The sequence below is a fragment of the Garra rufa genome, chromosome 18 (genome assembly GCF_049309525.1).
Source record: "Garra rufa chromosome 18, GarRuf1.0, whole genome shotgun sequence".
NCBI lineage: Eukaryota > Metazoa > Chordata > Actinopteri > Cypriniformes > Cyprinidae > Garra > Garra rufa.
In genome coordinates, this window is record NC_133378.1 from 36,186,001 (window position 1) to 36,203,078 (window position 17,078).

Sequence of the window (17,078 nt, forward strand, 5' to 3'; positions counted from 1 at the left end):
ACAGCACAATCACACAGCGTTAAACACCATTCTGCACAAGTGCTGGAGAGGAAAGAAAATGTTATCCCTGACGCAGCAGCTGACCCACATTAGTTCTCGTCATATCATGTCGTTTCATAAGAAATGGCTGAATATATCTTAGCCAAGAAAAGACCCTTTAAAGGATTAGCTCACATCCAGAACAAAAATCATCTAAGATGTTAATGTCTTTCATTTCAGGATTTCTCTCCATATAGTGGACTTCAATGGAGTCCATGAGTTTGAACTTCTAAAATGCAGTTTAAATGCAGCTTCAAATGGCTCTAAATGATCCCAGCCGAGGAAGAAGGGTCTTATCTAGCGAAACGATTGGTTATCTTCTAAATAAAAAAACAGACAATTTATATACTTTTTAACCTCAAATGCTCGTTTTGTCTAGCTCTGTGTGAACTCTGTGTATTAAGGCAGTTAGGGTATGTCGAAAAACTCCCATCTCATTTTCTCCTCCAGCTTCAAAATCATTCTACATCACTGTTTTACCTTTTTTTGTAAAGGGTTTTGATCTTCTTTGCATGTTCACTTTGTAAACACTTGGCCGATACTTCTGCAGCGATGACTAACGACTTCTGACTAACGTCAGAAAACCAGAAGTATTAATGCTAACTATAACCTTGGTGTTGTGGTAGAAATAGTAATACATTATTCATTTCAGGGCTTGTACAACCTTTGAGAGGGAAATTCAAGCACCTTTTCAATGACTTTCCAGCATTTACCATAACTATTTCCAGCACTTTAAAGCTCTAAAATGATCCAATTTGAATGTTATTTTTAATAGGATGACCAATTATACTTTGAGGTAAACAAAGTAAAATTTGTTTTGCCGGGAAAACATGACTAAAACGGTTTGCAAAGTAACACAGCACTTTATTTTTATTTCAGAAAGTATTTTTCTACTCATTTTGCTGAACATTTGAATTGGCAGACTAGCCCTAATAACAATATCGAATCCTAATACTTGTAGAAGTCTTCACTCTATTTAAAAAAAAAACTCAATACGTATCATAACGGCACCCAAGTATTGTAATAGTCTTAAATTGGGAGGTAGGTGTATCGTCCCATCCCTAAAAAGTATATAAATTGTAAAAAAAATTTCAATCATTTTGCTAGATAAGACCCTTCTTCCTGGGCTGGGATCATTTAGAGCTCTTTGAAGCTGCTTTTAAACTGCATTTTGGAAGTTTAAACTTGCAAGCACCATAGAAGTCCACTATATAGAGAGAAATCCTGAAATGTTTTCCTCAAAAAACTACACATTATCTGTAAGTTTTTGCTCTAGAAGTGCACTTCTCCTTTAAGTTTGCACTATGGTCGTGAATAACACTTGAAATCATGTGACTTATTAAGAGAGGTGTGCGATTTTCATCGGACAGATGGTAAAACTACTAGAAAAACAATTAAAAATTGTACCCGAGGCAGTAAAAAAAAAGTGTATTACCATGGTATCCAAATAAATCAATTTCATATATGTGACCTTGGACCACATCATGAATATAAGCTTTCTATTGATGTATGGTTTGTTAAGATAGGACAATATTTGGCCGAGATAAATCTATTTGAAAATATGGAATCTGAGGGTGCAAATAAATCAAAATACTGAGAAAATCACCTTTAAAGTTCTCCAAATTAAGTTCTTAACAATGCATTTTACTAATCAAAAATTACATTTTGATATATTTATAGTAAGGATTTTACAAAAAATCTTCAAGGAACATGATCTTTACTTAATTTCCTAATGATTTTTGCCATAAAAGAAAAATCAATAATTTTGACCCATACTATGTATTTTTGGCTATTGCTACAAATATACCCCAGCGACTTAAGACTGGTTTTGTGGTCCAGGGTCACATATGTGACCTTGGACCACAAAACCAGTCATAAGGGTCAATTTAAAAAAAAATTGAGATTAATACATCATCTGAAAGCTGAATATAAGTTTCCTATTGATGTATGGTTTGTTAGGATAGGACAATATTTGATCTGAGGGTGCAAAAAAATCACCTTTAAAGTTGTCCAAATGAAATTCTTAGTTAGTATACTACCAATCAAAAAGTTCTGATATATTTACGGTAGGACATTTACAAATATCTTCATGGAACATGATCTTAATATCCTAATGATTTTTGGCATAAAAGAAAAATCGATCATTTTGACCCATACAATGTATTGTTGGCTATTGCTACAAATATACCAGTGCTACTTAAGACTGGTTTTGTGGTTCAGGGTCACATATATTTTTGTGTATCTGAACTACAGATCTATGGCTTAATTATCTAAGTTATTATGCTCCCCACACTCTCAGAGCAATATCCTTCCCAGTATCCTCACACAAGAGATCCGACAATAAATTGGAGGCAATCAAGCGTCTCATTAGCTCTGATGTGATTCATACCTGTGAGCCTCTGTGATCGTCATCACCCTCTTCTTCCTCAGCTGCTGAGTGCAGTTCACAGTAGAATCTCCCTGAAGACAAATCAAATTCAACAACATGTTTTAGATTGGCCTGTGCTATAAATATTAAGGGATGTAACATTGATGTACATGCTTTTTCAGACAAAAGGTAAATTATTGAACAAGCCCCCATAAGTAGGTGCATAGGTGGTTGATTGTAATTTACATGTGCTGTAATAATTAGGAGGACCTAATATAAGAGCATTTCACACTGTGCAAGTTATGAATCGCTTATGTAATAATTTATGTAACATCCAAGATGTTTCGGTCCTTATGACAGCAGATGAGAGACAAGCGCATGATAAATAATAAACTGCATTATGTAATGTAAGAAATATAAGAAATATCCAGGCTAAAATATTTATTATCATTCAGAAATGATTTATAATAAGGTCAAATAAAATGGAAGTATAAGAAAAAGCACAGTAAAATTACGTACAATAAAATAAAATGTAGAATAATAAAGTAAAATAATGTATAATAAATCAAAATAAAATCAGGTGTAATTAAAAAAAATAAAGAAAATATATAGTATAAATAAAATGAAGTACAATAAGGTAAAATAAATTAGTATAATAATAATAATATAATATAAAATAAAAGTATAATAAAATAATATTAAAAGTAAAATAAAATGAAGTAAAAAAAAAAAGAATAAAAAACAATAATCAATAAATAAAATGAAGCATAATAAGGTAAAATAAAATCAAGTATACTAAAGTAAAATATGATTAAGTATAATAAAGTAAAATAAAATTAAATTAAATTAAATTAACTAAATTGAAAATGAAGAATAAGGTCAAATAAAATAAAGTATAATAAGGTAAAATATAGTAAAGTAAAATAAAAGAAAAATGAAAATCAAGTGTTATAAGGTAAAATAAAATGATGTATAAATTAAAAGAAGTATAATATAATATAGTATAATAAAATTAAGTATAAAAAATTAAGTATACTAAAGTAAACAAAAAAATAAAAATGAAATAAAATGAAGTATAATAAAGTAAAAAATAAATTAAATTAAATTAACTAAATTGAAGTATAATAAGGTAAAACAAAATGAAGTATAAATAAAATGAAAAAATGAAATAAAATAAAGTATTATAAGGTAAAATAAAACGAAGTATAATAAAATAATAAAAAATAAAATTAAAAATAAAGTAAAATAAAGTAAAATAAAACAAAAAAATATATTAAATTAACTAAATTGAAGTATAAGAAGGTGAAGTATAATAAAACGCAGTATAAATAAAATGACGATTAATAAGGTAAAATAAAATCAAGTATACTAAAGTAAAATACAGTTAAGCATAATAAAGTAAAATAAAAAATAAAATAAAATGAACTCAATTGAAAATAAAGAATATGGTAAAATAAAATCAAGTACACTAAGGTAAAATAAAATTAAGTAAAATAAAAGAAAAAAGAAAATAAAGTGTAATAAGGTATAATAAAATGAAGTATAAAAAAATAAGTATATTAAAGTAAACTAAAAAAATAAAAATAAAATATAATAAAACGAAGCAAAAAAATTAACTAAATTGAAGTACAATAAGGTAAAATAAAATGAAGTATAAATAAAATGAATACGGTAAAATAAAATGAAAAAATTAAATAAAAAATAAAGTATAATAAGATATAATAAAACTGAAATTAAATAAACTGAAGCATAAAGTAAAATAAAATGAAACATACTAAAGTAAAATAAAATGAAGCATAATAAAGTAAATAAAAAAAATAAATAAAAATAAAATTAGGTATAATAAGGTAAAATAAATCAAAAATTGAAATAAAAAATAAAATAAAATGAAGCATAATAATGTAAATTAAAATATACGAAAGTAAAATAAAATAAAGTATAATAAAGTAAACAAAAAAAAATAAAAATAAACTAAATTTAGGTATAAGTTAAAAATAAATAAAAAAATGAAATAAAAAATAAAATAAAATGAAGCATTAATAATGTAAAATAAAAAATACTGAAGTAAAATAAAGTATAAGTAAAAAAAAAAAAAAAAATTAAACTAATTATAACATAATATAATTATAAAATAAAATAAATAATAAAATAAAATAAATAAGCTTTACTTCATATCAAGGATTTTTGGCATGACCATATATCCCAGACTTACCCGTGTCGGAGTGGAAAGTGTATCCGCCCTGCCGCAGGGTGGAGCCGCACTGATAACAATTGAAACAACTGCGATGGAAGAACTTGCCCTCAGCGCTTCCTCTCTCCAGCACGTACAGATGCTTGTTGCAGAAATAACAGAGCTCACTGCTGCCCATCTCTGATGAGGACATGGGCGCCACAGGCACCGCAGGCTAAACATAAGACAAGATTTAAGATATTGCAAAAATAATGAATACACACACACATATAACAGAATAACCGTCTTTGCTCTTAACAGGCCTTAACTGTATCGCAACAGCACCGTTGCACAGATTTATTGAGAAACTTTATTTCACCACTTACCTTTTCCTCATTCACTTCCTTCTCCTCCTCTTTCTCCTTCATCTTTTGCTGTTTTGGTGCTTTCTCCGATGCCAGCCGGTCCTGAGAGACACGGGTCACATGATCTCATTTACAGCTCAGGTTACGTAATGTGGCGACAGCAGATCGACAGAAATAAACAATGATTTCACCCTTATCTACTGCAAATGCACAAGCAAACACTACCTATCGCTTTACTTCCTCATTGTGTCAACTGCATGGGAGTAATTAGCTTTGGCAACAGCTGTGCGTGTAACAGGGGCGTTTAGTTGTGGTTCGTTACGACAGATTTCACTTGAGCTTATGCTCTATTTAACCCGACACACTACACATGACCTTTGACAGGCTCCACTGCTACATTGTCAACAATAGGGGCTTTCTTTTATATGATAACAGGCAGGTGTTTGCGTACCTTGCGTCTTTGGATGGAGTTGCGCTTGAGCGTGTTGAGGAAGACGGTGGCCGTGCGGGTTCTTGACAACGAGAGGGTCTTGCTGATGGGCGAGAGGCTGTTGGAGCGCTCTGAGGAAGACAAAAAGAATGAAAATAGTGAGATGCAAATAAATGGATAATAGATCTGGAGAAATTAGTCTTCCAGAAACGTTTCCACAGCTATGTTTGAAGATGCATGATAGCTCACGCAGAGCTAAAATCAAAGTAGTACAATTGTATACATAAAAAGAAGAAAAAATGTAAAAGTAAAAAGTCTTAAATATTTTAAAACCATAAATAAAGACCAAAAATCACAAATAAAACAAAACATTACATATCATAGTTCATAAATATATCAATATTTTAAACATATTTAAAATAAAAACAAAAGTACAAATAAATTAAAATATTAATAAACAATAATAAAATAAAAATTGCTGAATGGATAGATAGATAGACAGATAGAAAGAGAACAATAAATACAGAAATATAAAAAAACACAAATAAATTAAAATATTAATAAATGCTAATAAAATAGCCAAAACTTATTTTCTGTATTCAGCTGTAAAAACAACTAAAAAAACAAAGCAAAAATATAATAATAAATAAATAAATATAATTCTTTATTTATTTTTATAAGATAATAATATAATAATTAATATATAAATATCTAATAAAATAAAATATATAATCTAATAAAATATATATATAATATATGTTTATTTTTATATTTATATATATAACATAATATATATATATATATATATATATACATACATATATATATATATATATATATATATATATATATATATTACAGAAATATAAAAACATTATTTCTTTTTATTTTATTTTTAACAAAATATAGAAATTAAAATACAGAAATATATTAATAAACAATATTAAAATACAAATGCTAAATCTTAAATGTAGTTCACATTTTCAAATGTAGTTGTTTAATAAGTTCAATAATATAATATAACATAATATAAATCATATACAAATGAATAGTTAATAAATATCAAACTTTAAAATACAAAACAAAAATACAAATAAATTAAAATATTAATAAACAATAATAAAATAAAACCTGCAAAATCATAAAAGCACTGTATACTCAAAGCATGGTATGGTCTTAAAAGCATGTTATTTTACATGTAGTTCAACTCAAAGCAATAACATAAAACCTATAAAAAAATAAATGGTCAAGAAATATTTAAATGCATTAAAAAAACACACATAATGCAAAATCTTAAAACCATTGTATTTTACATGTAGTTCAACAACTCAAAGCAATAAAAGCATATCAAAAAAATGAATAGTTAATAAATATCGAAATATATTTTAAAATATTTTGAATAATTAAAAACAAAATGACATGAAAATAAATAACATTTAAAATAAATGCTGTGAACTGTAAATTAAACATGCAAATTAAAAATGCTTAAAATGTATTCAAATCCTAAACATCATTAACCATATCATAAACACATAATTAAACAAGAAAAGAGTCATTCTCCTTCATAATCCAGAGCATCCTAACATAAACCGTGCATTTTAGATGCAAATCGCTATTGCTTCAGCAATACATTAAAATGAACACAAAGTAAAATAAAGCAATACTCCATAATCACATTAATATAAAACAAAATATAATAAAATAATTTCCTACCCTTTAAACTGGCACAAATACGAGTCGTCACATTCAATATGCGCTTTGCAGTGGCGTGTTAGAGATGTAGAGCTGTATCGGATCCCACCCCCTTCCCCAGAATACACACATCCACAGTCTGCGTGAGTGACAGCTCAACCTGGAGCACATCTGTGTGAGATCCCCTCCCAAACACAGCATCCGACAACTAAACGCTCAATGCCGCTCCCCAAAGCCCCTCGAACGGCTGCGGTTCCTCCTCTGCAGATGGCGTTTTGTAATCCGTCTCACAGAGCGGTGCGTGTCGAGGCTGGACTGAGATCCACTCCCACCGAATCGCCCATGAGCAGCTGATTTCTCCCCAGCTGAGTGCATTTGCTGCTGCAGCCGCTGCTGTCAGACTACAGACTACAGCAGAATACTGCCCATTCGCAGCAGTGCATGCTGGGAAGGGGTCTTAAAGAGACAGCGGCACTGATTTGAGGTAGTGGTGATGATGCTATTATATGAGCCATTATCTGAGACATTCATCGTCCAACCTGTTTCTCTTAAATACTCTAAAAATTTATATTTTTATTCAGCAAGGATGCATTAAAGTGACCAAACGTGACAGGAAATATGTTTATAATGTTACAAAAGATTTATATTATTTTAAATAAATCTGGTTCTTTTGTTTTTAACGTTGATAGAGGAGCAAATCAACATATTAGAATGATTTCTGAAACCATGTTATACTGAAGACTGGAGTAATGATGCTGAAAATTCAGCTTTGCATCACAGGAATAAATTACACTTTAACAATTACACAATATGTTCAGACAGAAAGCAGTTATATGAAATTGTAAGAATATTTCACATATTTACTGTTTTTACTGTATTTTGATCAAATAAATGCAGCCTTGGTGAGCAGAAGAGATAAAAAAATAATAATAATAATAAAAAAAAATATCCATACTTTTAAACCGACTGCCTATATATGACTGCCTATATTTACACACAAAAATGAACTTTCTCTAATTATTTAAAATTTAATTATGGACCTTCTTAAAGTATTACAAGGTTTCAGTGCCACGTTAAAAAAAAAAATCTAAGGTTACGAGATTAAAGTCGTAATATTTTGAGAATAAAGTCGAAATTACAATAAAGTAAAAATATTTTGAAAATAAAGTTGAAATACTACGAGAATAAAGTCGAAATATTTTGAAAATAAAGTAGAAATTACAAGAATAAGGTCGAAACACTACGAGATTAAAGTCAGATTATTTTGAGAATAAAGACGAAATACTACAAGAATAAAGTCGAAATATTTTGAAAATAAAGTTGAAATGACAAGAATAAAGTCTAAATGTTTCAAGAATAAAGTCAAAATTACAAGAATAAAGTCGAAATATTATGAGAATTAAGTCGAAATATTACGAGAATAAAGTTTCAATATTTGGTGAATAAAGTCAAAATATTACGAGAACAAAGTCGAAATTATAAAAATAAAGTCTAAATATTACGAGAATAAAGTTGAAATATTTCGAAAATAAAGTAGAAATTACAAGAATAAAATCGAAATGTTTCGAGAATAAAGTCAAAATACTATGAGAAAAAGTTGATATATTTAGAGAATAAAGTCAAAAATACGAGAATAAGGTCGAAATACTACGAGATTAAAGTCAGATTATTATGAGAATAAAGACGAAATACTACGATATTAAAATCTGAATATTTTGATAATAAAGTCAAAATACTTCGAGAATAAAGTCGAAATATTTCGAAAATAAAATTTAAATTACGAGAATAAAGTCTAAATGTTTCAAGAATAAAGTTGAAATTACGAGAATAAAGTCGAAATATTACGAAAATAAAGTTGAAATTACAAGAATAAAGTCTAAATGTTTCAAGAATAAAGTTGAAATTACGAGAATAAAGTCGAAATATTACGAAAATAAAGTTGAAATTACAAGAATAAAGTCTAAATGTTTCAAGAATAAAGTCAAAATTACAAGAATAAAGTCGAAATATTACGAGAATTAAGTCGAAATATTACGAGAATAAAGTTTCAATATTTGGAGAATAAAGTCAAAATTTATGACAACAAAGTCGAAATTATGAGAATAAAGTCGAATATTACGAGAATAAAGTCGAAATATTTCAAGAAAAAAGTCAAAATACTACAAGATTAAAGTTGTAATATTTTGAGAATAAAGTTGAAATACTACGAGTATAAAGTCAAAATATTTAGAGAATAAAGTGGAAATTACGAGAATAAAGTCGAAATACTTCGAGATTACAGTAAACATTACGAGAATCAATTCATAGCAATTACAAGATTAAAATTCTAATATTTTGAGAGTAGATTTTGTTTTATATTGCAAATAACGAATGCAATCGAAGACATAAAAAATTATTTCCAAGCATACGTCCCTGAGAGTATGACAAATGATATGATTTCTGATAATAATCCCACGTATATTTGTAGCATTAAAAATTAAGCTGTTTCTTTGAGTCCTTAAAATTGACTCTTCCTCATCCTAGTAAGATGATGCGGCCGCTCAGAGGCAACAATATTCAAATAAATTCTGGTGGCCTGGCAACTTCTCCTGGTGCTCTCAATCCAGGCCTTTTCATGCACAATACTATAAAAATATTATAACTTTAATTTCTACAAATTACACGATTTGAATTCTCCGAACATTTCGACTTTATTCTTAAAACATTACAACTTTATTCTCGATACATTCCGACTTTATTCTCGAAAGATTCCACCTTTATTCTGAAAAACATCCTGGAAACATTCCGAGTTTATTCTCAAAACATTCCGAGTTTATTCTCGTAACATTCTGAGTTTATTACCAAAACATTCCGACTTTATTCTCGAAACATTCCGAGTTTATTCTCGTAACATTCTGAGTTTATTCTCGAAACATTACGACTTTATTCTCGAAACATTCTGACTTTATTCTTGAAACATTCCGGACTTTATTCTCGAAACATTCCGACAATCTAGATTTTTTTTTTTTTAATAAGACACTAAAACGCTGTCGTATTAAAGGTTTAGTTCACTCCTGAATTAAAATTTCCTGATAATTTACTCACCCCTATGTCTTTCTTTCTTCAGTCACAAAAAAAAGTTTTTAGAGAAAAACATTCCAGGAATTTTCTCCATATAATGGACTTCAGTGGGGATTATTATTATGCCTCGGCTGAGATTGTGTAGAGCCCTTTGAAACTGCATTGAAACTGCAATTTGGACCTTCAACCCGTTGATCCCCTTTTGAAGTCCATTATATGGAGAAAAATCCTGGAACGTTTTTCTTAAAACCTTAATTTCTTTCTTAATTCTCTCTTAATTGCGACTGAAGAAAGAAAGACATGAACATCTTGGATGAGATGGGAGTGAGCAACTTACGAGGAAATGTTTATTCTGGAAGTGAACTAATCCTTTAACACATTAACAACTATTCATTAATCATCCACACTACAAAAACAGCAGCGTGTGTGAACCAGGTCAGTTTGCAAAGGTTTGCCAGTCATAATAAAATTAACTGTAAAATATTACAGTCTTAAGGTAAAATCCTTTAAAATTAGATATTCAGTCTGAAACTGAAAAAGCAATGTATATACTAGCAACAAATTAAAAGTGCCTTTCAAAGTTACGAATGTCTCCAGAAACGGCCCTGATTACCTGCTGGTGTGTGTTTCTCTGTGAGAGCGTTGCGTATCTGTGTGAGGTATGCGACCATAGACAGCTGGTCGATTTTCCCGCAGGTGGTCATATCACTGGCACGCATGATGGGAGCGACGCCGAGCTCTTTCTCCACAAGGTCGAAAGCCAACTTATTGTTCCCGGTGATGTTATATTCATCTAGACAAGACATGTCACTGAAAGAAAGGGTTAACATGCATATTATTTGCATACTGTTGCATGTATTATAAGTGTATTATCTACCTACCTACCTACCTACCTACCTACCTACCTACCTATCTATCTATCTATCTATCTATCTATCTATCTATCTATCTATCTATCTATCTATCTATCTATCTATCTATCTATCTATCTATCTATCTATCTATCTATCTATCTATCTATCCTGCCGTTCAAAAGTTTGGGATGAATAAGATTTTCAATGTTTTCAAAGAATTCTCTTATGCATTTACTTGATCAAAAATACAGAAAAAAATGTGAAATATTATTACATATTACATTTCAAAATACAATTTTTTTCTTGTGATGCAAAACTGAACTTTCAGCATAATTTCTCCAGTTTTTAATGTCACATGATCTTCAAAAATACTTCTAATATGCTGATTTCTTACTTTAATTATCAATGTTGGAAACAGTTGTGCTGCTTAATATTTTTTAGATCCTGTGTCCTTTTTTCAGGTTTCTTTGATGAATAAAAACTGAAAAACTGCATTTATTTAAAATAGAAATCTTTTTGAACAATATAAGTCTATGCTTTTTAAAAAAAATAAATTTAACACATCCAGTCAGTGTTGTTTTCGTCAACGATGACGATGACGAAATCATTTCGTTGACGCCACTTTTTTCCATGACGAAAACGAGACGATGACGAGATAAAAATGGCTCGTTGATGACTAAAACATGACGAGACGTGTGTGAGTTTTCGTTGACGAGACGAGAATAGACGAAAATGTTAGTGGGTGGTCCGTCAGACATTTAAAATGCATGACATTTCTGCTTATTGTGCATGCCAATTAAAACCGAAAAAAGTACCTGCCGCTATGGCAAGCCGTTTTAGCATTAAATGCTCTTTGCTATACTAGTATGGCAAGCCGTTTTAGCATTCTATCCTTGTTTGTCTTTTATGTTCTAAAACATTCCTTCATTATTGTAATTATTGGTGAAAATAGTCGATCCGGAAGCTCACATTGTGTTGAACTATAGATCTGCTATTTTCAGAACTTATAAGTGACACTACCCAACAGCAAAATACTTACTGACCTACATTAATTTGTTAAAAGACTACTTTTTCCCCTTTTTTTGACTAAAACTAGACTAAAACCTTTTTGACTTTTCGTCGACTAAAACTAGACTAAAACCTTCTTGACTTTTCGTCGACTAAAATTGGACTAAAACTATCACATATAGAAGTGACTAAAATTTGACTAAAACTAATAACCATTTTAGTCCAAAAGACTAAGACTAAGACTAAATCTAAGATGGTTGTCAAAAACAACACTGCATCCAGTATTAATTTCTTTTAAAAAAAATGTACTGACCACAAACTTTTAAATGGTAGTTTATATTGTTACAAAAGATTTCTATTTTAAATAAATGCTGCTCCCATTAACTTTTTATTTATTAAAGAATCTTGAAAAAAAAAAAATGATAACAGGTTTCAACAAAATATTAAGCAGCACAACTGTTTTCAACATTGATAAATTCAGCTTTGCATCACAGGAATAAATTATTATTTTAAAATATATTCACACTGAAAACAGTTACTTTAAATTTAAAAAATATTACACAATATTACAGTTTTTTTTTCTGGATTTTTGATCAAATAAATGCAGCCTTGATAAGCAGAAGAAACTTCTTGAAAAAATAAATAAATAAATAAATAATATATATATATAAATAACTCAAAAACTTTGGTTTGGTAAGATTTTTTAATGTGTTTGAAAAAGAAGTGCTTTCTTATGCATTCATTGGATCAAAAATACACTAAGATAACAGTAATAATGTGAAATAGTATTATACATTTTCTATATTTTCTGTTTGAATATATTTTAAAATGTAAATTATTCCCGTTTAGGTACATCTGAATTTTCAGCTTCATCACCCCAGTAATGAAAACAATGAAAACCTTTAACTGCCACTGAATAAAAAAATGAAAAAGATAACGGTGACTTTTTCTCTCACAATTCTAACTTTTTCCTTGCAATTGCGATTTTACATCTCACACTTCTGACTTTTTTTCAAGGAATTTTATGATATAAACTCGATATTCTCGCAATTCTGCCATTTGTTCTTGCATTACTAACTTCTTTTCTTAGAATTGTGAAATATATAAAAACAACTTGACTCTGTATTTGTTTTCTAACTGCTTGTCTTTTTTTTTTTTTTTTTAAAGGCCTTTAACACTAGATTTTTATATATTTCTTCTATTCTATCAATTTACTTTCTTATACAAATAACCCCCTTGCCAACTTAATGTCTTTATTTGTAAGTCGCTTTGGATAAAAGCATGTACATGTAAAGGTATAAATTCACAATTACAAGTTATGAAAGTCCAAGTATAATGTTTCTTAAAAGAGCAAGTTAGGGTTATCATGTGATTCTGACTTTAGAACTAGCAATTGTGAGTTTACATCACACAATTCTGAAAAAAAATCTGAATTGTGAGATGTAAGCTTGCAATTGTGAGAAAAAAGTCAGATTCTTTTTTTTAGATAAAGAGTCACAATTTCCATAACAACTGTCGAGTCAAGTTGTTTTTTTCTTTAACATCATAAATGTAATAAACTGGTATGTTTAATCAGTTACTAATATTCTCGTTCGCTGTTGGTTAAGGTGATCTTACATGATGTCAGGTCTGAAGCTGTGGATGAGAGCGCAGAGAGCCAGGCCGGACCTCCAGGACTCGCTCAGGTCTTTCACCTTCACATGTTTGTACCCCGCTGTGTTCTTCTGACACCAGGACAGCAGATCCTCCAGACGCCTCATAGAGTCTAAACACACAAATTCAGCTCATCACTGAATTCATCACTGTAAAGTCTGAGTTTGCTCACTTTTAAGATGTTAACAGATATAAAAATGACATTTATTAACATCTATTGTATATTGTATATGTGACTCTCGTATGGCATTTACCTTTTTTAGGTTTACTTTTTACGATGGGTTTCGTCTGCTTGTTGGCTTTCCCATCCTCTACGTCGTACTGTCGCTTGATCTTTAAATTGAACACAAACAGTCTTAATTAGAAACTCTATTTGATTAAAAAAAAACGCCTCCATTGCTAGTTACAGTACTTCAGGCAGGTAGGACTTTGTGTTTGACCTGTATGGGTTTGATAGAGGACAGGTTGACGTTAGGGTAACGTGTGGATGGATCGATGCTGTAGGCGGCATAGTTCTTGCTGGTGTTTTCTGGCGACGTTTGAGAGAGTAGCTGATAAACGCTCTCCCTGTAAAAGATTAACACAGCATCAAGCTTTTATATTGCTTTATATTGATATATTGCTTTTTTATTGCTTTTTTATTTGATTGAACAACATATAAATATTATTTAAAATGGAAATACATGTTTCTATTTGAATATATTTTAAAATATAATTTATTCCTGTGATGCAAAGCTGAATTTTCAGCATCATTACTCCAGTCTTCAGTGTCACATGATCCTTCAGAAATTATTCTAATATGCTGATTTGCTGTTTAAGAAACATGATTATCATTATCAATGTTGAAAACAGTTGTGCTGTTTCATATTTTGGTGGAAACCGTGATTTTTTTCCCCCCTGGATTCTTCATAGAATGATCCGAAGAAAAGCATTTATTCAAAATGTATATATTTTTGTAATGTTATAAATGGTGTACAAACAGTGAACTGTACCTCTCTGCCAACACCTCTAGGGGTGGCACACCTTTTCCCCAACTCCTGACCATCCATGCCGTGTCAAACGCAGCCAAGAAACCACGAGCAATGCCAGTACCCAGAGGCCAAAATGGCTGCAGGATAAAATAAAAATGCATTAAAATAAAAATGTATAAAATAAATACAATAAAATAAAAATAAATAAAATAAAATAAAATAAGAATGTATTAAAATAAAGAGTGTAATAAAATAAAATGTATTAAATAAAATAAAAATGTATTAAAACAAAATAAAATATATTAAGATAAAATAAAAATGTATAAAATAAAAAAAATAAAAACGTTTTGAAATATATAAAAATATGTTAAAATAAAATAATGTATTAAAATAAAAATATATTCAAATAAAATGAAAATTTATTAAATAAAATTAAATAAATAAAATACAAATGTTTTCATATAAAAATGTATTAAAACAAACAAAACTGTATTAAATAAAATAAAACAAAACAAAAATGTATTCAAATAAAATGTAAAAATAAAATAAAATAAAAATGTATTAAAACAAAATAAAATAAAAATGCATAAAAATAAAAATGTATTAAATAAAATAGAAATGTATTAAAGCAATATAAAATATATTAAGATAAAATAAAAATGTTCAAAATAAAAAAATAATTAAATAAAATAATTTATAAAATAAAAAATAAACGTATTAAAATAAATAAAAATGTATTAAATAAAAATAAATAAATAAAATACAAATATTTTCATATAAAAATGTATTAAAACAAACAAAACTGTATTAATACAATTAAACAAAAATGTATTAAAATAAAATAAAAATGTAAAAAATAAAATAAAAATGTATAAAAAAAAACAAAATAAAATAAAAATGCATAAAAAATAAAAATTACATAAAATAAAAATGTATTAAAACAAAACAAAATAAAATAAAAATGCATAAAAAATAAAAATTACATAAAATAAAAATGTATAAAATAAAAAAATAAAAACGTATTAAAATAAATAAAAAATGTTAAAATAAAATAATGTATTAAAATAAAAATATATTAAAATAAAATAAAATTTATTAAAATAAAAATTTATTAAATAAAATTAAATAAATAAAATACAAATGTCTTCATATAAAAATGTATTAACAAACAAAACTGTTTTAAATAAAATAAAACAAAAATGTATTAAAATAAAATAAAAAATGTAAAAAAGAAAATAAAAATGTATTAAAACAAAACAAAACAAAATAAAAATGCATAAAAATAAAAATGTATAAAATAAAATAAAATAAAAATGTATTAAAACAAAACAAAATAAAATAAAAATGCATAAAAATAAAAATGTATTAAATAAATAAAACAAATACAAATGTATTAAAATAAAACACCAATGTATAAATAAACTAATAAATAAATTAAATTTGGCCGTTACACAACTACATACAGACTGATCATACAAACTTAGAATGTACAAAGAAAGACACTAGTACTTTTGAAAGCTCAGACTGATATCATCAGTCTAACATCATAATCACTTTGTTTACTCATACACTATACTCATAACATACCTCTACCAGAGTGTCTCCCACCAACGCGATGAGCAGTCTCTTCCCCTTCCTCTCCCTCACCAGAGAGGCATTGTCTGCCCTGTGCATGCAGGTGAAATCAAATGCGGCCACGTCTGGGTGGCCCAAGTGGTTCTTTGCAAACTCCAGATCCGGGAGCATGTGGTCTGTGGAGAAGTCAGCGGCCTCGTATGCATACTTCTGCAAGGCCTCCTGGTTGACGTTTGCAGGTGCAAGCAACTGATTGACATCAGAAAAGTCCTGAGAATGAGAAACAAGTCTTGTTGTTTAGCAAATCAGCATATTAGAAAAAAATTCTGAAGGATCATGTGACACTGAAGACTGGAGTAATGATGCTGAAAATTCAGTTTTGATAACTGGAATAAATTATATTTTATAATATATTCACATAGAAAACAGTTATTCTCATTAGTAATAATATTTCACAATATCGCTGCTTGTATTTATTTAATTTGTGCTTCGTTTGAGCTAAAATACACAGGTTGCATTTCTAAGAGAACACAAATAGCAACTGTCTGCAGTTATTCCAGTGAGAATACAGGACAAGAATAGCTGTAAGGATTGGTAAATGTGAGCTGGAAACGAGTTGAAGCAAGCCTAAAGCATCACCTCTGCTGATAAAATCAGTTTCTTTTTAAGCATTTCTAGGTTCTGTTCAGCCTTTAAATAAGATATTCTCAAAGCCTTAAGTCTTTAAACGTTTCACTGTGTGTCGTACCTGCTTTATCACTCCTTTTTTTAACAAGCTCGCCTTTTTTGCAGTCATCACAAAGTAGTGAGTATCATCTTTGTAGTAGACAATGTTCTCTAGATCAACGCCTGGAAAACATGACAAAGCGACAGGACAGAAATGAAGGTGTGTG

General features: G+C 28.8%; 1 protein-coding gene across 1 annotated transcript in view; it reads right to left on the reverse strand.

Moving 5' to 3' along the window:
- The window catches only part of mical1 (microtubule associated monooxygenase, calponin and LIM domain containing 1), a 57,314-nt gene that overhangs the window by 17,277 nt on the left and 22,959 nt on the right, over positions 1–17,078 (reverse strand). The window contains exons 6-16 of the mRNA XM_073822749.1: positions 16,934–17,034; positions 16,198–16,455; positions 14,632–14,747; positions 14,080–14,206; positions 13,894–13,972; positions 13,604–13,751; positions 10,738–10,934; positions 5,394–5,503; positions 4,964–5,044; positions 4,620–4,812; positions 2,429–2,499 (exon numbers count right to left, since the gene is read on the reverse strand). Coding sequence (XP_073678850.1) covers positions 2,429–2,499; positions 4,620–4,812; positions 4,964–5,044; positions 5,394–5,503; positions 10,738–10,934; positions 13,604–13,751; positions 13,894–13,972; positions 14,080–14,206; positions 14,632–14,747; positions 16,198–16,455; positions 16,934–17,034 — 1,481 coding nt within the window. The remainder of the gene's footprint in view (positions 1–2,428; positions 2,500–4,619; positions 4,813–4,963; positions 5,045–5,393; positions 5,504–10,737; positions 10,935–13,603; positions 13,752–13,893; positions 13,973–14,079; positions 14,207–14,631; positions 14,748–16,197; positions 16,456–16,933; positions 17,035–17,078) is intronic.